At 58.2% G+C, this 25447-nt stretch overlaps 2 protein-coding genes and 1 long non-coding RNA gene across 5 annotated transcripts in view; 1 reads left to right on the plus strand and 2 right to left on the minus strand.

The window, feature by feature from the left end:
* Positions 1-274: 274 nt before the first annotated feature.
* On the plus strand, positions 275-4791 carry LOC142863117 (uncharacterized). Its single transcript, XR_012914016.1, has 2 exons — positions 275-453; positions 1266-4791. It is a non-coding gene; the product is annotated as an uncharacterized LOC142863117 (long non-coding RNA).
* Positions 3464-10059, minus strand: RHO (rhodopsin). Its single transcript, XM_012785306.3, has 5 exons — positions 9580-10059; positions 7744-7912; positions 6208-6373; positions 5838-6077; positions 3464-5022 (listed from the first exon to the last, which is right to left on the minus strand). The coding sequence occupies exons 1-5, from the start codon at positions 9938-9940 to the stop codon at positions 4912-4914; spliced, it is 1047 nt and encodes a 348-aa protein (XP_012640760.1). The 5' UTR covers positions 9941-10059; the 3' UTR covers positions 3464-4911.
* Positions 10060-16483: 6424 nt separating this feature from the next.
* The window catches only part of IFT122 (intraflagellar transport 122), an 85622-nt gene continuing 76658 nt past the window's right edge, over positions 16484-25447 (minus strand). For all 3 annotated transcript variants that reach the window (XM_075996304.1, XM_075996306.1, XM_075996305.1), the window contains 7 exons: positions 22966-23066; positions 21023-21188; positions 20034-20145; positions 19418-19543; positions 17857-17936; positions 17350-17514; positions 16484-16929 (listed from right to left, as the gene is read on the minus strand). In XM_075996304.1, coding sequence (XP_075852419.1) covers positions 16840-16929; positions 17350-17514; positions 17857-17936; positions 19418-19543; positions 20034-20145; positions 21023-21188; positions 22966-23066 — 840 coding nt within the window. In that variant the 3' untranslated portion in view covers positions 16484-16839. The remainder of the gene's footprint in view (positions 16930-17349; positions 17515-17856; positions 17937-19417; positions 19544-20033; positions 20146-21022; positions 21189-22965; positions 23067-25447) is intronic.

Genomic DNA, 25447 nt, shown 5'->3' on the forward strand with positions numbered 1-25447 from the left:
CCCCCGCAGCCTCCCCCAGCCCCCCGCAGCACCCCGCAGCCCCCCGCAGCCCCCCCCAGCCCCCCGCAGCCCCCCCCAGCCCCCCGCAGCCCCCCCGCAGCCCCCCCCAGCCCCCCGCAGCCCCCCCGCAGCCCTGAGGGCTGCCGCGCGGAGCCGCCTTGTGCAGCCCCAGCCCCGGCCACGCCAGGGCATTTGCGACTGTTCTTTCCTGGTTTTAGGTCAATACGTGTATAAAGAGCAGGGTAGAAATAGGAACAGCTGCTACGTCTGATGTCCATGTAAATATTTTATATTCACTGTTTTATTTATACATGAAGAAGCTGAAGTTCAGAGAGTACCTGCCCTTAGATCTGCCTGAGTTCAGACCCTGGTCTACAACCTAGAAACACTCTATGTTAGTAAATAAATCAGCTATAACTCCAAAATAACAAGAGGTTTACTCGGGAGGCTGAGGCAGGAGGATTGCTTGAGCCCAGGAGTTAGAGGTTGCTGTGAGCAAGGCTGACGCCACGGCACTCTAAGCCCGGGCAACAGAGTGAGACTGTCTCAGAAAAAAAAAAAAAAAGAAGAAGAAAATCATTAAAAATAATAATAATAATAACAAATAGCTTAAATTAGAAAGCATTTGCTCACAACACTTTTCCAGTATAAGTCATCCAGGGCTGATGAGGCAGCATGGGAGAACCAGGCTCCTTCTCTCTTCATGCCTTGACATTCTCTGTCCTCAGCTTCTACCTCATGACCCAATACAGCTGCTGAAGCTCCAGTCACCATGAGTACATTCCAGCCGGCAGGAAGAAAAGAAGAGAGGAAGTGAGAGCATTTCTGTACTCTGAAATGCACAACCCAGCAACTACACAAACCACTTCTGAGTACCCTTCAATGGCCAGATCCACCACAGATAGGAAGAAAGCTAAGAGATGCTGTGGAGTTTTGGGTTTTTTTGGTTTTTGGCTTTTTTTGAGACAGAGTCTCACTCTATTGCCCTGAATAGAGTGCCCCAGCATCAGCCTAGCTCACAGCAACCTCAAACTCCTGGGCTCCAGCGATCCTCCTGCCTCAGCCTCCCGAGTAGCTGGGACTACAGGTGTGCGCCACCATGCCTGGCTAATTTTTCTATTTTCAGTAGAGACAGGTTCTCACTCTCACTCAGGCTGGTCTCAAACTTCTGAACTCAAGCGATCCTCCTGCCTCAGCCTCCCAGAGTGCTAGGATTACAGGCGTGAGCCACTGCGCCCGGCAGAGAGATGCTGTCTTGTGCTGAGTAGCTAAGTGCCCGGCTAGAACTTACAGTGATATCACTAACAGAATGGAAGGAAATGAACACTGGGGACGGTTAGCGTTTTCTTCCCCTGTTCCTGAGACCCGCTCGCTATATCGATCTCCCTACATGTCCACCCCCCACCACAGCAGGGCTGCCTCCTTTGACCTTGGCTCACACCGCTGGGAGGGGAGCTCACGTGTATGGAACACCTAGCATGCACAGCATTCTTGACGCCAGTAACCTCATTAGTCCCTTTAGACAAGTCTCCCAAGAGGGATGATTCTCCCCTTTACAGCTCGGGGCGAGGCCGGAATAGCTGAGGGGCTATTCAAGGACTTGCCCTGAGGCCACGCAGGTAGGAAGGGCACCCACCATCTCCTTGGGGGCACCTTGCCTGCCAGGGGTGCATGACCCCCGCTGGGCTGAGAGCGCTGTGGCCCTGACACGGGCCGGATCACGGCCCGGAGACCCACCCTCCAGTTCATCTCCAGGTCCCGGTGCTTTGTGGCCTGGGGTTGGCATACGTCACGCGCCCCGTAAACCTGTTGGCTGCCTGGCGAGCGGCCGGGCACACCCTTCCTGCAGCGCAGGCCAGCAGCGCTGTCCCTTTATGCACGGCAAGTCCCAGGAAGAGGCTGTCGAATCAACTGTCGATGAAGGAGGGGAAGAGGCTTTCCTCCCCACCAGGAAAACCAGAGAGTGTTCTGGTTTTAGGGTTAAATTCCCCCCGGATGTGAGGCTGACGCAAGTGTACCACCCCTCAGAGTACCCTCTCTCAGACTGGGGTCTGGGAGAGCCCCGACAAGCTGCCCGTGAGGCAGGACAACTGAGAGGCCACTGTCCCCCCCCCCACTGCCACCCTGGACCAACACAGCAGCTTAAATGGAGGGTGAGACCTCCAGGGCCACCCCAGGAACCGTCTCCCTCATGCCCCCTGTGTGGCAGGGAGGCCTGGCCCAGCCATGCCCCGGCCATCACCAACTTAGAGTCTATCCCTTCAGGGCCAGTGTTGTTTCTGCCCACCCTGCCTCCTGCCCTCCTCCTCCTGGTAACAGCACCCAGAGTTTCCTCTGCGAAACCTACCTCTCCCCACCCTCAGGTGCTTGGCTTATGTGAGGTTGACTCTATCTTGGGCTGCAGGAGTAAGCATGTGACCTAGGCACAGCCAATCAGAGGACAAATCCTTATCCCAGCCATAGTATAGGCGTAGGGGTGATCAGGTGACCCAGACATGGCCAATCAGAGAATTAACCCCCATTTCAGACATGGCAATAGGCTTAAAGGTGATCAGGTGATCAAGGCCTGGCCAATAAGAGCCATACCTGGGACTTTTGCTGGAAATAACAGGAAGGGGAAGCCTGCTTTCTGCAGGGCTTGCTGAATCTGGAACTGCTGTGGACCATTTCTGCCATCTCTTGGGAAGTCAGCTTGTGAATGAAGCCAACACAAGGAAAGTGTGGCCAGAAAGGGAGAAACAGAGCTGATCACATCATCTGAGCACCTGCATCCAGCTGTGCCTGAAGCCCTGAGCTTTTTGTTTACATGAGTCAATATCTCCCTTGTGCTTCAGCCCAATTGAGTTGGATTTCCTACCAATTGAAACCAAAGTATCCTGACTGATTTCACCTAGGAAGACAGAGAAAAGAGGGGCAATGACAGAGGTCCCATCTATTCCCCGTCCAAGCCCCACCATGGCACAGAGGACATTCTATCTCAGGCTCTGACCCCCTTTCCCACTTTAGAGGTTGGGGGTAACTCTTGGAAGCTATATCTCTATCCTGTCCCCCTTGGGGATGGGGCCCCTGGTAAGGCCAGCTCTGAGCTGAGCCTGGTAATGCCAAAGTCTCTCACCATCTGCTGCATGCCAGGAAGTAGGCTGCCACTTAAAGTCCACAATACCATCTAATGCCCTTAAGGTCAGTTTTAAGATTCCTTTTTTCAGATAAGGAGGCTCAGAGAGGTGAAAAAACTTGCTTGCAGTTTCACAGGTCACTTGTGTCTTTATGACTCCAATGTTGGGGTTTTTACCAGTCCCAAGAATGCTCCCCCCACCTCCCCCCCCCAGGGTTCTCTGGGCTCCTTGACTCTGCCCATTGCCCAGTCCAGGCATCCCAGTGTCAGGGGTCATGTGGAAGCTGCCAAGTTTAAATCCATCCTATGGATAAAGAGTTTGAGAGCAACAAAAACCACCACTATTAATGCCAATATAGGAGCTGAGCTTTTAATGCCCCAATTCGCCTTAGTCTCCAGGCAAAGCTGGGGAAAGCTACAGCTTTCAGCTTTGCTTATGTGGAGAAGCAGGGGAAGTTACTGAGGCAGCTCAATTCTGATGCCCCAGCATTCCAGCTGGCTTTTAAGAGCAGACTCCAGAATGGAGAATGGACTAGAGCTGCTGAAGATGGGCTCATCTGGCAAGGGAGCTGGAAACTGGGGTCCATGAGTATCACCAGGGAAGGTGGGACGAGCTGAAGTTCCCACTCTTTGTTTCTAAGCTCTCTGAGACAAGGATGATATCAGGGACTCAGCTCTTCATTAAATGTGGGCAGGTAAGCATGGCTTCTAGAAGCTCCATACTGGCCCAATGATGCTGGGGCCTGGGTGCTGGGGCAAAAGAGCAGGTGGCTTCTAGAAGCTGAGAGAAAGGCCTGTCTCTTGATAGGCCACATTGGGAAGGAGAGGCACTGGGCCTGGGGTTCCACACTGGAGGTGAGACCCCAGGCCTTGGCCCCAGCCCCCAGCCCCAATGCTGTGTTTTCAGGTGTGATGACTGCATTCTGAATTCCTGTGACTGCCCCTTCCTGCAGCCCAACCCCCAGCTCTGGTCTGGCCTGGATGCCTGGCTGATTTTTTAAAAACCTGCTGCGGCTGGGTGAAGCCCCATTGTCTGAATGCTTGGGGCCTTACCCAGTCTCAAAATGGTCACTATCAAGAGGTGATGATCACAATAATTAACTATTATATCAATTGGTATTGTTCATAACATCAACTACAATCTGTACAGCTCCTTACTATGTACAAAGTGCTTAAACATGCACACACACACACACGCATACACACACGTACAAGCTCATTTGGTCTTTGCAGCAGCTGCGTCAGCAGGGCCAGGTACTTGGGATTTCCATTTTATGGAGGAAGAAAGCCCAGGATGGGAAAAACAACTGTTCTGGGTTATCGAATGCTGCTGCTAAGGGGGGTCTGAGGGGACAGACGTTCTCCCTGTCTAGTCATTCCTTCATTCATTCCTCCATTCCTTCCTTCACCCATCTAGCATTTATTAAGCACCTACTGTGTGCCCCATTCTGTGCTAGACACTTATCCCTAAGCTGGGACACTTTTCCAGAGAGCAAGAGTTCTCCTGTTCCTGAGAGATGAGTTGGGGGAAGGAGGGGTACAGATCCCGCCGGCCCCTGGGAACTTGGGACTCCAGATTGGGGGTCTTGGTGGATGTCCCTTCTCAGGCCATCCCTGCGGAGTGGGGAGCCTCATTTTCCTCTCATTGATTCTTTCTTTAAAAAAAAAAAATACAACTCAGGAAGCCTGTGTGACCTTGTTCTGTCTAGGCGCCGCTCCTGCTGGGGTGGCAGTGGCTGGGGGTGGGGGAGGGGACGGGAGACTCCTACAGTCGGCCACGGAGTCCTTGGCAGGGCTTAGGCCGGGGCCACCTGGCTGGTCTCCGTCTTGGAGGCGGTGGTGGAGGCCTCGTCGTCACCCAGTGGGTTCTTGCCGCAGCAGAGGGTGGTGATCATGCAGGTCCGGAACTGAAAGGCAAGAAGCATGAGTCACGGGCGGGCTCGACCCAGGGGGGCAGACTGGCATGGCTGGCAGGGTGCACCTCCAACTTCTCCCCTGCTCTGCCCCTCACAGCCTCCACCCCTCGCAGTCTGGCTCTCTGGAGGGCATGTGCTAGGCTTACGTCCCTGTCCTCAGAGATGCCAGGGACTGAGCACACGGCTGGGTCCCCAGTGACGTTTCATGGTGCCCTCTGTGTGTCAAGGGCAGCTGTAAATTATCTCATTTAATCTAAGAGTGCAGGAATTTTCCCCTTTTTATGGATGAGTAAACTGAAGCCCAGAGAGGGGAATTGACTTGCCCAAGGCCACACAGCTAAAAAAGGCAGAGCTCACACCAGAAACCAGCTCCCCCCACAGCCATGGAGTCGAGTCTGCAGAGAAACCCGTGGTCCTGGTCACAGGACTGCTCTGTCCCTCCATCCTGTTTAACAGAGCCTGGCGCCAACCTCTTCCTAGGCTGGGGACCGTTTGACTTTTACAGCAGGTTTCCGGAACCATCTGGACCAGCGCGTCTCAGCCTTGAGCGAGCGTCTGAGCCCCCTGGAGGGCTTGTTAGAAATGCAGTTCCTGGGGCCACCCTGATGTTCTGATGCAGCAGGTCCAGGCAGGGCCCAGGAATCTGCATTTCTCAACAAGCTCCCCGCCAAGGCTGCTGACCCGTGAGCCCGCCACCCGCAGCCCTGGTGGGGCCCACTGCCCTGCCCCAGGCTTAGCTCGCCCTCGGCCAGCAGTGCCTGCGGCCTGGGAGTCGTGGGCCCTCCCGCCCCTGCCCCTGCAGGCACCTGCTTGTTCATCATGATATAGATGACGGGGTTGTAGATGGAGGCGGTCTTGGCAAAGAATGCCGGGAGGGTCATGAAGATGGGGCCGAAGTTGGAGCCCTGGTGGGTGAAGATGTAGAACGCCACGCTGGCGTAGGGCACCCAGCAGATCAGGAAGGCGATGACCATGATGATGACCATGCGGGTGACCTCCTTCTCTGCCTTCTGTGTGGTGGCCGACTCCTGCTGCTGGGCGGCCGCCTGCAGGGACACAGGACGGGTGTCCAGACCGCAGCTCCCTAGGGACGGGCTGGGGCTCGGCCAGCGTGGGAGCTGTGGGTGCGCGCTGGGGGCCAGACCCTCAGGGCTGCGCGGCTGCCCCCCGGCGTACCTCCTTAACCGTGAAGACCAGCTGCCCATAGCAGAAGAAGATGACGAACATGGGGATGAAGAAGTGGACCACGAACATGTAGATGACGAAGGACTCGTTGTTGACCTCGGGCTTGAGTGTGTAGTAGTCGATCCCGCACGAGCACTGCATGCCCTCGGGGATGTACCTAGGTGGCGGCGTGTGGGTGGGTGAGGGAGGCCCCACCTTCGAGGGACACCCTTCCCCTGGCTGGCCCCTCTCTGGGCCGCACAGTCCCCCTCGGTAACGGGGTGATAAATGTCCTCTGGGCTGGGCTCTGAGGAGGGCATGGGTGGAGACGTGCCCTCATGCACCTTGCAGAAGCCGTGCTATTTTGCTGTTTGTTTGGTGGCCAGGTCACCAGGTGACAGCACCCAGTCTGTCGCTGCAGCGCCCGCCCCGGCGTCACCCTTTCTTTTGTCACTGCTGACCTGCTCAGCATCTTTCTTTCTTTTTATCTGAGGGGGTCTCACTATGTTGCCCAGGCTGGTCTCAAACTCCTGGACTCAAGCGATCCTCCTGCCTCAGCCTCTAGAGTAGCTGGGACTACAGGCACGCGCCACCGCCCGGCTGCTGCTCGGCTTTTCTTCACCAGACCTGCTGCCCTCTGGCGCCCCAGGCCACGCGGGCGGAGGCTGGTGGGTGGGAGGGCAGAGCCCCACACCCTGTGTTTGAGGCAGTCTGTACAAACTCGGGTCTTCCCTGCGTGGGGCAAGGCAATTTTCTAGGACAACGAAAGACACACGGGGATCTCTGTGCAGCGCCGGAAGCAGGAGGCCGGGCCCGGCAGTCAAGGTGTCCCAGTGATTTCTGAGGAAGGTGACATGGCTGGGCCTCAGAAAACCCAGAGCACCCACGGCTGTGCTTGCAGAGGACTGAACTGGCCGGGCTGGGAAGGTGGGGAAGAGGGGCGAGCTTGCATCCAGCAAGGGGTGAGAAGGGGACCCAGGAAGACGGAGAGAGGAGGAAGGGAGGAGCGAGTGGGGACTTTCTGGCAGCAGAGAAACATGGGGCCTTGGGAACCAGAGTCCAGTCTGGCTGTCCAAGCCGCTGTCCCTGCCTCGTCTCGCCTCACTGGGAGACAATGGTGTGGGAGCTGGGTGGGATCCAGTCCCCAGGGGCCACAATGTCACCACCTGCACTAGAAAGGCTGGGCCTCCCCAGGTGCTGAGGCCCAAGGTCAGAGGGAGCTGCCTGGGGCGCTGGACCAAAGAGGATTGGAATTTGGCCCTGGCTTAGTCGAGGATTAGGGGCACGCGGCCAAGGGGAAGGGTCAGGGCATCTTGGGTTCTCCTTGAGTGGGGGCCCAGGAGGTGGGACAGCCCCACAGCAACATTAGGGCCTATTTCTCTCTCCTCTGTGCTAAACTCCTACCATGGGAACGTTGCCTGGGTGGGCACTGGGGCCAGGGGACATTTGAGGTCAGTACCTGCAACCAGACTGCTCTGGGTTTGAATCCTGACTGGGGACCCTACAAAGGGTCCCTAGAGACCCTTGTCTTCCGCTCAATGCCATTACCTGGACCAGCCAACCAGAGGGGGCGCGGCACAGGCCAGCGCCATGATCCAGGTGAAGACGACGCCCATGATGGCATGGTTCTCCCCGAAGCGGAAGTTGCTCATGGGCTTACACACCACCACGTACCGCTCGATGGCCAGGACCACCAAGGACCACAGGGCGATTTCACCTGCAAGGCAGTCGGCAGTGGGTCAGCACACCACCCACCCGGACCCCACCGCCTGTCCCAGATGGGGACAGGGTGGCCGAGACGGCGACCGGGGGTGGGACACCAGGGGCCTTGAGGACGGAGAGGGCTTGGCGTTGAGAGGAGGAGGGAAGGCGCAGGGACAACATGCCGCGGGACAATGAGCAGAGAAACTCCAAGGAGTCGGGGAAGTTGGTCTGCGTAGAGCTCCGGGCTGGTGAGGGACACTGAAATCAGATCGAGGTGGCTGCACGGCGCCCGCAGCTCCTGCAGGAAAACGCCGCCCTCGCCCTCGCCCTCGCCCTCGCGGGGCAGCAGGCGTTGCTCCCGCTGGAAGAAGCACAGAGGCGGTGGAAACCCAGAGCTGGAGTCCTTCCCTCCCTCTCCCCGCCAGGGAAATGAAATGGCCCAGCGCGTGGGGCCTTTCCCAGAGCCCATGAAGCGCCGCCGCCCGGGCAATTGTTTTGCCCAGAGGAGGCAGGAAATGCTGGATTCAGACACCCGCCCTGCCACACCCAAGAAATTCAACAGGGAGGGTGGCCATGTACTCAACCAACCCAGCTGGGACGTGTCTGAGCGTGAAAGGGGACACTACTAATAATTATTCTTGGACCATAGTTGTAAACGGGGACTGACCAGGCAAAGGAATGACCACCTGTATGTGACACCCCCACCTTCTGGCCAGAGACAGGGTGATCCATGATCATTGTAGGTAACATACACCCGGCAGTGGCCAGAGAGCCCCTGTGAGTGGCAGGGGCAGCACCCAGGACACAGGAGGAGAGGGAAGGCCAGGCCGCAGGGCGGCTCTGGCTGGTGCTAAGCCCTCCCCGTGCCCCGGCTGTCCCCTCCTGCGTCCCAGGGTGACTGCCCTGCGTCTGAGTCAGGAGATCCGGGCTCTCATCCCTGCCCTGCCGCATCCTAAATGAGTCTCTTCCCCTCTCCCTGCCCTGGCCTTCTCATCTGCTGAATGGGATCTATTACCCTGCAGCCCGCGACTCCATCAGTTTTCTAGTCGAATGAAAGGAAATATTTGGAAGCATCTTTCAAAGCTGCAGATTGCCTGCAGGTCCAACACCCTACAGAGGGGTGCGGGTCCCCAACACGAGCAGCATGCAAGCAGCTAGAGAGGCCAGAGGGGCACTCGAAGGCAGGTGGTCTGGGAAGGGAGTCAAATAGTTGCTGGGGGCCCAGGCTCATTGCCCAGTGACCGGGAGACTGAAAATCCACCTCCCGCCCGGGCGCCCAACAAGATTCTGTCCCAGCACAGCTGCTCCAAGGGAAACAGAGGCTTGGGGTTCAGAACATTGCCTGAGGAGCCACATCGATGGGAAATGCAAACCCAGCTCTGCCCCTGTGCCCATGTGATCCCCAGCAAGGCCCTTGACTTCTCTGAGCCTCAGTTTCCCTGCCATGAAATGAAACAAGAACACCAGTCTGAATAAGACCGGTGCCTGCCCTCCACAAACAGTAGTCTGGCCTGTCCCCATGGACAGTGACTGTTGACTGAATACATAAGCGCTCTGGACAGTGCCGACAGAGGGGAAGGGGAGGGGAGAAAGCGTCTCAGCCCCACCCCAGCCCGGACCTGTCCCCAGACCCCTGCAGGCTCCCGGCTCCTGCACCCCCAACCCGCACCCAGCTCATACCGCCCAGCGTGGCAAAGAAGCCCTCCAGATTGCACCCCGTGGGCCCGAAGACGAAGTATCCGTGCAGAGAGGTGTAGAGGGTGGTGGTGAAGCCACCGAAGACCATGAAGAGGTCGGCCACGGCCAGGTTGAGCAGGATGTAGTTGAGCGGCGTGCGCAGCTTCTTGTGCTGGACGGTGACGTAGAGCGTGAGGAAGTTGATGGGGAAGCCGAGCACGATGAGCATGAACATGTAGGCGGCCAGCATGGAGAACTGCCATGGCTCCGCCAGGTAGTACTGCGGGTACTCGAAGGGGCTGCGCACCACGCCCGTGGCGTTGGAGAAGGGCACGTAGAAGTTGGGGCCCTCTGTTCCGTTCATGGCTGCGGCCCCTGCGGCTGCCCCGAGGGCTGCTCCAACCAAGAACGCTGCCGAGGCCTGAGCTCAGCCTTCCAGGGCTCCGGCTGGACGACTCCCAGCTCTGACCCCCCCCAGACCCTTATAAAGTGACCTCCCCTCCCTAAGCTCCCGGCTGAATCAGCACCTGGGAGATTGGGGTGTAATAATCATATTAATCCCCGCTGCGGCTCCTGGGGGCCTAATTGGCTTCCAAGAGGGGCCAAGGTGACACCAGGTGGAAGCTGGGGTCACGGAGGGAGGTGTCAGGACCCTGGGAATGGGAAAGCAGGTGCCCCAACCTGTGTGCCCCAAGGCCCCCCCGGAATTCTCTGCCCAGCTCAGTCTGGCGGCCTTGGCCTGGCATAGGGACCTGGGTCCTCCATGCCGTCTCCCATGGCCTACCACGAGCGGAGGTCAAGTCTTTTTCTGGACTGGACCACGAGCGCCCGGGGGGCCAGAGGCTCTCTGGCCGTTTCAGTCCCTGTCCCCTCACGCAGTGCCCTGCCTGCCCCTCGGTCCCCAGACTGGCAGCAGCCCCTCTCGCCCAGCAGGAGCTCGGGGGGGGGGGGCAGGCCCGTCTGCCAGCTCTGGTCCCGGGGCCAGCACACAGCGCGGCGGCCGGGAGCTCAGTGGCTGCTCGCTGCGTTGCGTGGAGGTGGGGTCCACTCGCTCACTCGTTCACTGCACGTTCACGCGCAGGCCGCAGGGGACGCAGACGGGGAAGAAACGGAGGAGCTCGGGGCTGAGGACGCAGGTGTGGGGAGAGGCCAGCCTGAGGACGCAGCCCAGCGAGGCGCGTGGGCTTTGGGGAGGGCAGTGCTTTGCCAGATTTCTGGGCGGGAAGCTCCCCAAAGCGGGGACAGCTCTGATGGTCCTCAGTGCCAATCCCAGAACCTCGATTTATCCAGAAGGCAGTGGGCAGTGGCTTGGGCAGATCTTGGGGAGCAGAAAGGTGACTTAAATTCCCCCAAAAGTAGAGTGGAGGGAGGGAGTGGATGGAGGAGGCGACTGGAACAGGGAGGGGACGGAGCCTCTCCAGGCTGGGCCTGCAGTCTCCAGGGGTGGCTGGTGCTGGACACAGGCCTGCTGGGCGCTGCGGCAGGCAGGGCCCTGTCTGGGAGGTCTGCTCAGCCACGTGGGGCTCAGCTGCCCACGGCAGGCAGCTGTGAGGCCTAGACCCAGGACAGCCGGGAGGAAAGAGTAGGAGCTTTGGGGCAGGTGGCCTGGGGCAAAAGGAGGCTGGACAGGGGTAGATGCCCTGCCCTCAGCTGCACAAGGAGCAGGATGACGCCCCCAGGAAGGAAGTAGGGTGGCCCGTGCCTGGGGTGCTCGATGACAGCCACCCAGCTACCACGTGTCTAGCGAGCACCTACTGTGTCCCGGACAAGGCACTCGGTTCTGGGGGACACACAGGGGACAAGAGAGACCAAGCCTCTGCCCGCAAGAAGCCAGCAGTTCCGGGGGTCGGGTGGGGGCCACAGCCAAGAAATGAAACAAATGAAAACAGGAAAGAGCAGTGGTGGCCGGTCCCCACGCTGCCTGCGGGAAGCCCGGGCTGGGAACCGGCGGGGGGAGGAGGCTGTGGGGAAGGCGTCCAGGCGGAGGGAACTGCAGTGCCGAGGCCTGAGGCTAGGGGCAGGAGGCCAGCCAGCACTGTCCCTGTCCCCAGGACGCGGGTCCCCAAGCTCTCTCGCCCAGTCTCTCTTCTCATCTGATCCCAGGTCTGTCTGCTCAGAAGAGCGCCTTCCCTCCAGCCCGCTGGCCGCAGGCCCTGCCTGTCGCGGTGGTGCCGGGGTCTAGCGGGGCTTGCTTGGCACAGGGGGCGTGCGGCTGGGCTGGTGGGGCGCGGCCTCTCGCAGTTTAAGGCGCTTGGCGGGGATTAGGCCCAACGCTAATGAGGTCAAGGTGGAGGGTTTGATTCTGACGTGACCCCGGTGGCCAGACGGAGGGGCCACGCTGGATGCTGGGCAGCGCCGCTGCACCCCGGCCCGGCCGCCCCGCCCCCACGGTCAGCGGCACCTCAGCCACCTGCCGCTTGACTGCTGGGGAGCTGTCTGCATTCTGTTCCTGTGTTTTATGTCCATGTCCCAGGGGAGCCCCGGGGCCTGGGTCTGCCCAGAGCCCAGTGCGGTAGGAGCGTCAAGGCCTTCCCTGCGCCAGAAAGCGCTTCTGCGTTTCGTTTGCCGATGTGCCCTCGGGCTTGGCGCGCAGCAGGCCCTCAAAGAACGATTGTTGAATGAACGAGTGAGTGGGGGGATGGATCTGGATGATCTCAGTAAGCACCTCTCTCTTTCTCAGGTTCCCCCTCTGTGAGAGAGTTTCACAGTCCCAACCTTAGGGCGTACTGAAATCACTGAGGTGCTCAATATTCTGTAAAGCCTGACAAAGGATTTAAGAAAACAACAAAAAATGCTGTTTATTCAGAGCAACAGGAGCAAGGTGAACTGGAAAGGTTGTTAGAAATCACCTACTCTTGGCTGGGTTCTGTGGCTCACGCCTGTAATCCTAGCACTCTGGGAGGCCAAAGCGGGAGGATCGCTTGAGCTCAGGAGTTTGAGACCAGCCTGAGCAAGAGTAAGACCCTTTCTCCATTAAAAAAAAAAAAAAAAACAAGGCACCTACTCTGACCCTCCCTGCTGCACCCATTTTGCAGATGGAAAGACTGAGGCCCAGAGTCAGCTATGAGTTACCCGGGTCACATGACAGGTCAGGGACTGCCTGGGCCATAACCACATGGTCAAGTGGGCTTGTGGGCTCTCACCCCTACGCGGCCAGGCCTCCATCGGGGGCAGTCAGCTCTCAGGAAAATCTGTGCCACGAGAACAGTGCGGAAAGAAGGTTTAGCTGGGGAGGTGGGAAGGCCCTGGACTGAGTCACAGGCCTGGTGGAGCACAGGAAGCCCCAAGGGGAGAAGGTGGGTTCTAGAAGGCCGTGCCCGGCCCCTCTCTGGGCCCAGAGTGCTGGGACCCAAAACCTCGGGAGACGCACAGGCCTGCAGGGGAACCGACCTGCCTTCCCCACCAGAGCCGGCTCTCGGACCCCGGACCTTCCTTGGCTTCACTGTCCTCCCTCTGGGCAAGGCTCCTTTACGCCCCTCCTGCCCGGCTCCCTTCCTGTGCCTCGATTTCCCACTCTGTAAAGTGAGAGTGACAGTAGCGCCCGCCTCGTGGCTGCGGGCTGCTCCTTCAGGCCGGGCACGTGCCGCTGACAGGACCCCGGTCTCCCTGAGGTCTCCGCCCCACGCACGTCCTGGGAGAGGCCTCCTGGCCCCCGCACACCAGGCCACCCGTCACGTGTGGTTGCCACGGGCCACTTCGCACCGTGGCGACGTCCTGTTTGTCTTCTTCCCGACCGGCCGCTCTCTAGAACGCAGGGCCTGTTCCGCGCGCCGAGCGCCGCCAGGCAGTGCTCAGTAACACCTTGACCGGAGGAGCGGCTCCTCCCCCCTGCGAGGAGGGCCCCACTCCCCTCTGGCACTGAGGAGTCCGGGCTGCGAGGGTGAGTTTCCTCAGCAGAGCCGGGATTCGAACCCGGGTCTGGCGGGCACCCCTTCATGTGTGAGGCAACCGAGAGGACCCACGTGTGGGTGGTGAGCAAGTCCAAGTGTGGGGGAGTTCTGAGCCACTGGCCCCTCCAGCTTCCCTCCGCTGGGGAGAGCCAGTGAGGGACTGCAGGGGTGCGGAGGGCCTGGGGGCGCCATCTGCAGACAGGTGCGGGGACTCGGGCTCCTCTGGAAGCCCAGCGCGGGGCTCGGACTGCGCAGAGGATTAGGGGCTCAGCCGGCAGCGCACAAATAGCTCTTAAGCCTCCGCAGGAGAGGAGTTGCTGGGTCAGCAGCCCCCTCCTCCTTCCTTACCACCCTCACCGGCTTAGCCCCATCTGGCTGCGTCACCAAGGCTACGTGTGGCCTTCAACTGAGCTGCGAATGTCAAGAGGGAGTAAGGGAAGGAGACAGACCAGCCCTCCTTCCTTCCATCCTCCCTCCCTCTCACCCCAACATTTGCCAAGCTCCTGCTGGGCACAGGGCCCTGGGCTGGGCACTGACATGGGTCCTACAGTTCCTCCCCTCGAGCAGCTCCCAGTCTGGGGGCAGCAGACAGGGACAAACGAAGAACAGTGAGAGATGGGAGTTTGCTCCCCGCCCTAGTGCCAGGGCAGCCCTGAGGAGCAGGAGGCGGACCAGGAGGCGCTGGGAGGCTCCCCAGAGTGGCTGGCCTCGGAAAGCGCCTTCCAGGCAGGGCAGTGGGGGGGGGGGCAGCGGGGAGGGTGTGGAGGTGCTGGGGCCCCAGGGTGGCATGGTGGGGACAGAGACCAGGCCTACTAGTCAGGGTGTCAGCTGGCTGGCAGTGTGGAGCCTCTGTGGGTGACAAGCAGGGAGGGGTGTGACCAGGTTTCCATTCTAGGAAAATGTTCCTGAGTCTGGCTGGAGGAGTGCCAGGGGTCCTGGGGCTGAGGGCCCTGTCCAGTGGTGGCCTCTGCCATGGGTGCAAGACCCCAGCCGGGGAGAGACACAGCAGCGACCTAAGGGAAAAGGTGCCTGCCCACCTGTGCAAGAGCCACAAGGAGCTCCTGGCTTGACAGCCTTGCGGGGGGAAATGGGAAACCAAGGCCCAAAGACCTTCTCTGGTTGAGGCAGGGCCAGGGTCAGGTCCACCTAAGGTTGCCAGTCCTCTTCCTCCTCCTTCCAAGGATGTAGGCACAATGTTGAACACTTGGAGGCAGGATCAGGGTCGAGTCCCAGCCTGAACTACCACCAAGATGCGCAGCCCCCGGTGGTCGCTCCTCTCTGGGCCTGCCTCCTCTTAGTTAAATGGACATCTCCATACCCCTGTGGTGCCTTCCTCGCCACGTGAGGGCTCGATGGGGTTGAGCCCCATTCGCACACTCAGACTGAGGCTGGAACCTGTGTCCGAGCAGGAGGGGCCCTTCTGTACAGCTGTGGACGCAGCCTCAGAGAGCGCACCAGACTTCAGCAGGACCCGGACCTGATGGGGACAGGAGAGGGGCAGAACACGGTGCTCATGTGCACTCGGGTTAGCATGCCGCCTTGGCTCAGTGCTTATTTGTTGAATGAAAGAAAAGAGAATGTTGCTAAGCCTCAGTTTCATCATCTGCACGATGGGCAGCCTTGGAGGCTGCTGAGGACGAGATACGGTGAGGCGTGAAGTGCCTAGAGTGGGGCCGGGAACTCAGGAAGTGCTCCATGGAGTGGGCGCTGCAGCCAGACTCAGGCCTCCCGAGCTCAGCCTGCCCTGGGTGGCTGAGAGTGCTGCAGGCTCCGGCGGGCCCTTCCCCCGCTTCTAGCCAGGGACCATCTGATCTGTCACTGTGATTGACTGTTGGGGAGCTGGAGCTGTTTTCTTCTCCCGCTCCCCTCTTTTTCCCAGCCATATGCAAATGACTTCAGTTCAAGTAACGCGCTAATGGAAACCCTAACACATTAATAAATGTTTAGCGAGCGAGAGCATGCATGATCGAAGTAATTAGACACTCAGTGGAGGAGCTCTGTTGGCACAACTGTCTGGCTCCCTTTCTTCGTTTTCCTCCATCATCTCCAAAGAGAGATGCCAAGGGAGGCAGGGAGGAAGGGCTGGGCTGGGCTGGGGCAGGGGTCCTGGGCTCTGGCACTTTCCACTCGTGACTTCTGCAGCTGCTGCCCTCTCTGGGCCTCAGCATCTTTGTCCCTCCAGTGGCACATCTGTCCTGCCCTGCCCACCTCACAGATGAGCTGTAAGGTACCCATATTGCATCGTGAGGGCTGGCTTTCAGTGTGGCCGCTCACAGTTCAGTTCCCTCTCTCCTGCTTGTGTGCAGGGCTCTCGGGCTTTGCAGAAAGCCTCCATCAGGGAGGGCGTGGGCGAAGGGAGCAGGGCCTCGGGGCTGGACAGTGGTGGGCCTCCCCTTGGGACCCCGACAAGCCCCCTCCCCAGCCCCACTGGAAGTCATGGCCCTTCCTCATAGGGCTGCTATGAGAACCGAGACATGTGAAATGTGGCTAGCACACAAAAGGTCCCCGATAAATACGTGTTTTCTATCCGCAGCTTCCCACCTGCTGCCCCTCAGGCCCTCGAGCTGCAGACTGGACACTGTTGGTGCCCAAGGGAATGTGCCTTGGCGGGCTGGAGTCTCCCGTGCCAAGGAGCTGGAGGGAAAGTAGAAAGCCTCGGCTGGGTTGGGGACCCTCTGCAGGGCTGAGGCAGGTGGCGGCAGGAGGCTCTAGAGTCCAGGGGAACAGCCCTTGCCTTGACCAGGTTACCACCCGGGAACCTATCTCAACCTCTTTGCCATCTTCTGTGGAGCCAGGTATCTTACTTTCTTAAGACGGATGCCCATTAAACCAAAATAAATAAACAAAAAAAAATACCCACTCTCCTACCCCTTCCCATATTGTCATTTTGATGAGATTAAATTTTAAGAGCACACAAATGTAATGTTCCTTTCGGATCAAATTAGAAACAGGTGCATTTTTGCATAAGGAAATTAAGTTGCAGACAATATGAAGATTTGCTAAAATGCAGACACTGATGAAAATAAGTAGCCCTTTTATTTGTCATTATTGAGGCAATCTGTTGGCAAAGTATACGTGTTAACGGTCTGACAGATCTGTGGACTCCAGCAGGCTGCCACGAACAACTCGGAGCCGTTCTGCAAGTAACAGATTTTTTTTCTTAGAAAAGATATGTACATTCCCTTCCCCATCTCCTGGTGCTATTTACAAGGCATGAAATGCCATAAATAGGAATTCCGTGGTTACACAAGGCCCCTCCCTAAAATACAAACTTCATCTGGGCAGAAGACACATTCTGACAGCTTAACTCTTTCTTCTCCTCCGTAGCCCAGCGGACGGCAAGGCGGCCGGAGGAGCGCTGGCGCCGCGCCGGTCAGGGGCCGGGGTCGTCGATGGGCCTGCGGCAGTAGGGGCAGCAGGTGTGCTGCAGCACCAGCAGCTCGTAGTCCTCCGAGTGGAACATCTGAGGAGAGAGGGCCGCGAGCCCTGAGCCTGGGCTGGTCGCTGCCGGGACGGGGGCTTGGCAGTGAGGCGGCTCGAAACAAAGGCCCCCCCTGCCTTTGAGGGTGGGAGAGGGGACGGGAGGGGGTGCTGAGGCCCCCTTTTTCAGAATGAAGGTCAAAGGCACACCACACTTGCCCGGCCCTCCTGGATTTGGGGAAGGTGTGGACAGCACAGAGTCAAGGAGTCCACTCCAGACAGCACATGGCATGCAAGGAGGTCGAGGATAGCCCAACCTTTTCCCCAACACGGGGCCAAGGCCGTGCCCTGCAGAGCTCCCTTGTGCTGCTCCTCCCAGACACTCGGCCTTGCAGAGGGGCATTTGGGAAATGGAAAAGCAGCCGAGAGAAGCGCACACGAGCTGCCGCGGCGGGCACCATACCTGGAAGCAGGAGGGGCACATGGTGATGGAGGCATCGGGCAGCAGCGAGCGGAAGTACTGCCACCGCAGGGGCGGCGGCCAGCGCTTGATGAGGACGTCCCGGCGGCTCATGGAGCGCAGCACCGACCGGCTCACCACCACAGGCACGAACTCCGAGCCACCCTGCTGTGGGGCCGGGTGGGGAGGGAAGCAGGGCACCGGTGCCCTCACTCAGCCACGGTGACATGTTTATGTGGATTATGATACCAGGATCTTGGGGGGTGGCCTGGGAGGACTCCCTTGGGGGTGACAAGCTCTTCCTCATGCCAGAGCTGAAGCTGCCTCCCCATCAGGGCAGCCCTGGCTCCCAACACTCCCATCAGGCTGCCATGTCTGGAAGTTTTGGCCAACCCTCCTTGGCCACAACCTCTAGTGGAGGGTCCCTGTGTGCACAGGAGAAAGGACCCGAGACCACCCTCCCACAGGCCTCAGTGCCTTGGTAGCCATCACTCAGACAGGTTCCCTCACCTCAAAGCTCAGCTTTGCCGTGAATGGGTCATCGTCTCCCATGGAGTCCACGGTCTCATCCAGCCGTAGGGTCTGGGAATCTGTAGGGGTCTGGTCAGGGATGGAAACTGAGGCCGAGCAGAAACACACCCCACCCTCCACCCAACGTGTTAAGACTCACAGGGGATCAGCCAGGTTTTGTATCTCCCCACAGCTCTGGGGACAGTGGCAAGGCCTGTGGAATGGGTTTCTAGGTAGAGGAACAGAAAGGACACAGGCCATGGAGGAGCTGGTCCCAGTGCACAGGCTAGGGAGGGGGAGAGAAGGGTCCCTGCTGCCCTCAGCCACCTCCCCACACAGGCCACACGTGGCTCCTGCCGGCGGGCCGGCCAGAGCACCGTGCAGGCAGAGGCCTGTGAGCCATGGCGAGCGGGTAGAAATGATGGGCCCAGATGGAAAGCGTGGCAGCAAGCCCGGCATTCCTGCAAACGCTCGGCAGTCACCAGGTAGGCTGCAGGCAGTCACGATGGCTCACAGGTCATGCTTCGCAGAGCCAAAGGGGGTGAGAGCTCCAGCAGACCCCTAGGCCAGGCAGACTAGCGTGGAGGCCCCTGGAAGCACCCCCTCTGTGGAGGACCTGATGTGACAAAGGCAGGCCCAGGGAATGGACACAGCAGTCCCCACCTGGCTAGCACGAGTTTTGTACTTCTGCAAACAGCTCCGTGTCCCCCCTCACAAAGTGGACGGCGGCATGCCCCGGGAGCCTGCGAGAAAGCCAGGCCCCCAGCCCCAGCAGGCGGACAACTCAGCCACAAGGCCCCAGGTGACAGGCACGCACGTTGCCTATAAGACACCCCTCCCGCGTTCAGCCGCGAGCCTCAGTGTGAGGGCAGAACCCGGCCTGGACAACTACCACAGTCCCTGCTAGCCACAGGGACAAGCTGAGGTGTGCCCTGGGGTTTTTGCTGACACAGCTGGAAGAAGCGCCAGCCATTTCTGGGGGTTGCGAGGCTGATGGGACGTGGGGTCAGCACTGCTGGTGGCCATCTCTGTCACCGTGCTGAGGGGTGGGCGGGGTGCTGCTGCCCAAGAATGAAGCCACACTGAGGACAGCAGAGCCAAGAGAGCCAGAGACACCCCGGAGCGAGCAGCTGGACCCGCCACGGTGCTGCTCCTGCTAGGCTTCCTCACACACCTTAGCCTGCCCAGCCTCTGAGTCATGGTTTCTGTCGCCTGCATGTAAAAGTCAGCTGACCAGGAGAGTGAGGGCCACCAATATGGACATCATATCCTGTGTCAGCCACTTAAGGCTGCTTGTGGCCAGTAGGAGCCAGGGCGGGTGGGAGACCCTCGCGGGACTGAGGCACAGGGCAAGACCAAGGCGCCACTCACCACTTCTGGGTCTGCAGACCCTAGCCAGCTCTCTGCCCATCTCTAGCCCCCGCCCCTGCCTCCCTGGGCTTCTCCAATCTCTCTGAGGCCACAGGGCTAGACGCAGAGCGGCTACCACCCCCTGGGCTCAGCCCTCCTGCCTGCTGTGTTGCCCCAGGGCCACTGCACAATGGCCAAGCACACAGGATACTGTTGCTCGCAATTTCTTGCCATTTGTTCTCCCGCTTGGGTCTTGGTGCCTCCAGGTCAATGAGGGAGACGGCTTCTTCATCAGTGATCCCCTCCTCCAGGTAGAACTCAACCAGGTGCAGCACCTCTGGAGGGCACAGGGCACGGAGAGGGTGCTGAGGGGACTGGTGGTCAGGGAGGTGGGGAGACCACAGAGTTCCTTCCCCACCCCAGGCAGGCTCCCCCCTCTCTCCGTGTGGCTTCTGCTCAGCTACTGGCAAAGGGCTTCGGATCCTTTGTCAACATCGAAGGGGCTGGGCCTTGAGAGCCCATCTCAGCCTCCCAGCTGAATGCATGACCACAGGCCTCTATTCCTGGGGCATTTCATTACGCAAAGCCCTGCACCAGGTTCCAAGAAGTGAGTGCTTCAGGTTTGGGCAGCACTGGGTCCTATCTCTGGGGACACTAACAATGACTCAGGGTGTCAGGCAGGGTGAGTGTCATACTGCCCCAATTTACAAACAAGGACATTCAGCGGGCTTTGGGCCTTGCCCAACATCTTGCAACCAGTAAGCAGTGGAGCGAGCCCAGCCACCTCTGGCTGCCTTATCCACACATGCAGGGACACAGGGACTCACCGTAGGAAGAGGCAGAGAAGACGAAGGGCTGGCGGCAGTTGATGCACACGTTGCCCAGGTTGTTAAGCAATGGGTTGTTGGTGGAGCAGCGGTAGCACAAGGGCACCAGCTCCTATAAAAACACAAGCACCAAAGACTGCCTGAGGGAGCAAACCAGAGGTGGCACATGTCCGCCTCTCCCTCCTCCCCTTGGAAAGAGGAAAGGCCACCTAGTGAGCAGGGAGGAGGCACTGGGCCTGGGCCCAGGGTGCTCTGTGCTATAGTGAAGCAGGAGAAAGGCCTAAAGAAATATCTGAAGTCCTGTCACCTGGGACCCACTTCACAGGCAGGGCTCTATTCTCCTGGCAGGAACAACAATAACCACTGCCACCAATTACCAGCCACTTACCATGTTCCAGGCACTGTGATAAAAGAAGGAAATCAAGGCTCAGAAAGATTGAGCATAGCTAGAAAATGGTGGGGCTGGGATTCGAGCACATATGTCTGATGCTGAGTCCCTGCTCTGAGCTTAGAGGGGGGACTGTGGGAAAGAGCAGCTGTGGGGTTGAAGGACAGCAGGCTGGGGCACAGCACCCACTGCAGAGACTGTGCGGAAGATTTGCTGGAAAGCCAAACCTGGTTCCAGAAAGGGGGTGGGGAGGGCAGGGACTCCTAGGAGAGGGTCAGCCCGGCAGCCCGGCCAGAGGTACAGGCAGAGGCATCCGGGCATGGAGGTGTGAAGGGAGCCTGGGGAGGACTAGGAAGCAAAGGAGGCCAGGCTCCGGGCTGGGCCTGTGAGCTGGAGCACAGCAGGCTGTGTGGAGAACAGAGAGGAGAGGCAGGAGCAAGAGTTGGCCAGCCAAGGCTTGGGCAGGGCTGGGGGGCACAGAACCTTGAGAGAGTATAGCCATCTCTCAAACGGAACCCTGGCCAGGCAGGAAGTCATCAGAAGACATCCCAAGAGGAAAGGAGGAGGAGAAGGCTCCTGCCCAAGGTGGGTATGTCCTCACCTCACTGTCGTGGAAGGGCTTGGAGCGGATGGTCAGGCTGCCCAGCTCGATGGACTTCTGGAACCTCGCAGGGATCTGCAGGCCCTGCAGCTTGTCGTAGGCATGCCGGGCCAGCTTGTAGGCACCCAAGGCCTTGCTCTGCTTGGCCAGGGTGAACAGCGTGTTCCTGCCATTGACAGGGTTAAGGATGGCAAAGGCCAGCCCAGCCATAAGAGCTGGCTGGCACTGCCTACCCCTGGAGTGGGCCTTGTGCTGGTGCCAGTAGGGCACGGGAAGGAGCCTGGAGGAATGCTTTGCCCATTTGTGAGAAAGCTCAGGGATTTTTCCAGAGAGAAAGACAGTGCAGTTCCCATTAATATTTTAACTTTGCTTAGGTTCTCTGGGTCTGCTGATGGTTTGTTTTGGACCAGGCCAAAATGGTTCTTCCTGCCTTTCTGAGCCTGCCAGCCAGACCCTAGGACACCTGGCACCAAGTGCCCTCCGCTCCAGCCCTGCTGGGTGGGTCTGGTCCACACTGCCCGGGGAGCCACCCTCAGGCGAGGCTCACAGCGGCCACTGGGCACACAGTATCTGTCTGCCTACACTTCACCAAGGGCCCGCTGGATGCTTTCTGGGTGGCAGCCTCACCTGTTCTCTGGGGTCCCCTCTGAGCACCTTGGCCTGAGGCTCTGATCTCAGGTCACCTCAGATGCTGCCCTCCCCTGCCTGGCTGACCCTTCCACAGTCCCTCTCAAGGGCTCCTGCACCGTGGCCCTCCACAACTGCTCAGGGACTATGTCAGGAGATATTTCCAGATCCCCAGTGGATGGCACAGGGTGAGGCTTGCGGCAGGGATTTAGTCAAACTCTGTTGACTTAAACAGGACTTGCTGGAAAGGTTGGGTACAGGTGCTGAGGCTCCGCATGCATGGCTGTGGCCACTTGTCTGGGACACAGATGACTGGCCAGTTGCAGGGGTCTGAGGCAGCAAAGGCACCTCTTGACTTGGGGGAGTTTGCCCTGAAATGAGAATGATGGGCTACAACCCTTTAGGGAGGCCAACTCTCACCACAGGGCCCTCTCCTGGGAGGGGTTTCCTTTAAGAAGGTGGGGCTGGGGCTGGGAAGGGGCTGAGAGAACAGGAGATTAAGAAGAGGACAGGGATAATTATGTCCCTTATGACTTTCAAGACCTCAAGATTTTGGTCATTTCCTGGTAGTTTTGGGCCACACAGGCCCTTCAGTCACTTCTCTGCTTCTTGCCCCTCAGGGGTCCTCACTGGCTGGAAGAGGAGAAGCAACCCCCAGGCCAGTGTCCTGCTGCCTCTCCAGCCCTCCCGCACACCACGCTTGCTTCGCCTCCACCTCTGTGCCTTTCCACATGCTGGGCCTGCCCTGGTTGCCTCAGCCTGCAAGATGGACGTCTCTTCCTCCAGGCAGCTTCCCTGACCCCAGCCTAAGCCTCGTTCTACCTGCAAACACACCACACATCCACTGACCAGGCCCTGACCTGTGGCCTCTCTAACAAGATGGCAGCTTTGTCACCTGGAGCCTGGTCCAGTGGGGCACAGCAGCTACTCTGCACACCTGGGCTGAACAAATGCTTCCCACTCCCCAACCTGAGGAAGGGTCCAAGATTCCAAGCCTGAAGGCCTCATGCTTCCTCCATTTTGGTCAAACCCTCATCTGTGGATTCTGGAAGGGCTTGGGACAGTGCACTGGCCAGAAAGCCATCGCTGGGCTCAGCCCAGAGAGCCCTGAAAACTAATCTTCTCTTGGCACTGGCCCCTCAGCCTCCCTGGCTGAGCCACTTCTGCAGCAAAACAACAGCAGGAGGGCAAGCGTGCTCTCTTCCCTGAGGGCTGCTGGAGAAAGGAAGGTCTGCCAGGAAAGTGCTCTGGAAAGAACTTCTCGGGGCCATTAGACAAGAGGGGTAGGACAGAGGGTGGGGTGAGAGAAAGGATACACTTTAGAGATGCCCAAGGGGGTGTCCTTGGTCAGGCTGTGCAGCAGGAACCTGGAGATGTTGAAAAGGGTTTCAGGAAGATGGAAACTGAACGGCTCCTCCTGCAGCAAGAGAACAGCAAACAGGGGCTGAATTCTTCAACTGAGCTGCTGCTGGTCCAGGCCACAGGGAAGATACCAATAACTTGGAGTTACTCCAACAAAAGAGTGGCTTTGTTTATTGAGCACCTACTGTGTGCTGGGTACCATACAGCCACTGTCTCATGTGGTCTTGTGGCATAGCATTTTTTTTTTGAGACAGGGTCTCGCTCTGTCACCCAGGCTAGAGTACAGTGGCATAATCATAGCTCACTGCAACCTCTAACTCCTGGGCTCAAAGGATCCTCCTACCTCAGCTTCTCGAGGAGCTGGGATTACAGGCACATGCCACCACGCCCAGCTTGTGGTATGCATTTTTATCCTCATGGTACTGATGAGGAGATCGACACCCAGAGATGATTTGTCCAAGTTACTGGCTAGAACAGAGCTGGGATTCAAACCCAGATCTGATTCCAAAGCCGAAGAATATCTTCTCCCAAGTTGCACTGCCTCCAGGGTTGGTAATGATCCCATTGCCCTGAGCCCAAGGTGCCTCCAATTAGCTCTAAAAGAGAAGAGCTATTATGCAATTCAGGACCTGAGCACTGATAGAAGCCTGTCTTTAAATGGAGGCATTTGACCGTTTCCAGCATGAAATCACATGCCTGTTCTTTGCTATCCAACAGCAGCCTGACCAGTGCACCACCACACACACATGTGGGGTTCCTCAACTGGTGATCCCTGTTTCCCTGGCACCGGCCCTCACAGGAGGCACTCTGCACATATTAGTGGAATGAACTGGTCTTACCTACAGGCTGCCAGAAGCGCCACACAGCAGACCATAGGGAATCTTCTATTAGGAGGGGATCATAAAAGGTTAAGAATACCCTGTTTTGGGCTGGGTGTGGTGGCTCATGCCTGTAATCCTAGCACTCTGGGAGTCCAAGGCTGGAGGACTTCTTGAGCTCAGGAGTTTGAGACCAGCCTGAGCAAGAGCAAGATCCCATCTCTACTAAAAATAGAAAAATTATCAGGACGTTATGGCACATGCCAGTAGTCCCAGCTACCTGGGAGGCTAAGGCAAGAGGATCACTTGAACCCAGGAGTCTGAGGTTGCTGTGAGCTAGGATGATGCCACAGCACTCTAGCTTGGGTAACACAGTGAGACTCTTGTCTCAAAAAAAAAAAAAAAAAAAAAAGAATACCCTGTTTTGAAGGAGTCTGGCACACTGCGTGCCAGCTGAGACTGCTGATATGTAACAAAGCTTTGGATGACAAGGGTTAAAATAGGCCAGCCACACCTCCCCTTGTGAGCACTTAAATGTTACTAAATGGACATTCCCTGAAGGATCCTCTTAGGAGGCCATATCATCACTGAGCCACCAGGGCTTAGCCCCTAACTGGTCTAAATTCTGAGGACTCACTTTGCTCTATACTCCCTTGGTTCAGAGATGACCACTTTCTCTTCAGTTCCTAAATTTCTATAGCCTCTGTTAGCTCCAAGCACCCAAGAAAACCTGAGACCACATCCTTTTCAGGGTGAGAACCAGGATGAAGCCTGCCTCTGGTTCTACTGCACTAGGTGTGGAGGCTGAGAAATGTCCAGAGAGAATAGAAGGAGGGGCGTCCTCAGGATCAGTGCCTCTCCTCTGGGAAAAACACCACCATCCCAGGCAGGATCCAGCCGTTTCCTCTCCAGTCTTCCAGTCTGTTCTGCCAGGCCCTGATGCTGGCCCCCACGCTACCACTCACCTCCAGGCCTTTGGACAGCCTGTGACCTCTGCTAGGAATGCCCTTCCTCCTCTCCTCTTCACTTGCACTTTCTTCCTGGTCTCCCTCCTCTTGGCTTAGGGGCCATCTCCTCCAGGAAGTCTCCTCATAGGACTCTAAGCTTTCCCCTTGAAGGACTATCCTGTTTGCTAGATTGTGAGTTCCTCTGGGTGGGGACGATGTCATGTTCCCCACTGTGTCCCCAGGCCTCATCACACAGCAGGCATTTGTTGAGTGAAGGAATGGGCCAATGAAGAAGACTCAGCTGGTGTAAAGCCCCTCAGCTCCCAGCCCCACACAGGTCCAGGAGCAGAGCTCAGCTGCCAGAGAGAGGAGCCCAGCCCTGTGCCTCCCTGTGTGGGGAGGACAAAGAGCAGGGAGAGAGCTCAGAGGGACAGCACTGAGCACCGGGTTCCAGGCTGGCTTAGGGAAACTGAGGCTGAGGTGGGCCCTGACTTCCAAGCCTAAGTTGAGTCTGGACTCCTTTTGTGGTGGCTCCTTTCCAAGTGAGCACCTGATTAGAGAAGAGGGACTCTGAGAGGGTCTTATCTCAGGTAAAGCAAACTGGCCTGGCAGAGCCCATCAAAAGAGAAATCTTTCTTGCAAGACTTTCCCAAAAGGCAAAAAATGTGCCA

This window comes from Microcebus murinus, chromosome 21 (assembly GCF_040939455.1).
Source record: "Microcebus murinus isolate Inina chromosome 21, M.murinus_Inina_mat1.0, whole genome shotgun sequence".
NCBI classification, from domain to species: Eukaryota; Metazoa; Chordata; class Mammalia; order Primates; family Cheirogaleidae; genus Microcebus; species Microcebus murinus.

What these genes read in the sequence shown, in the direction of transcription:
- RHO (XM_012785306.3), bottom strand. Translation starts at nt 9,940, where the DNA reads ATGAACGGAACAGAGGGCCCCAACTTCTACGTGCCCTTCTCCAACGCC. An exon ending in CCTCTGGTTGGCTGGTCCAG is followed by an intron (nt 6,374 to 7,743) that starts GTAATGGCATTG and finishes GCCGCCACCTAG; the next exon opens with GTACATCCCCGAGGGCATGC. An exon ending in TGGTCTTCACGGTTAAGGAG is followed by an intron (nt 6,078 to 6,207) that starts GTACGCCGGGGG and finishes GTGTCCCTGCAG; the next exon opens with GCGGCCGCCCAGCAGCAGGA.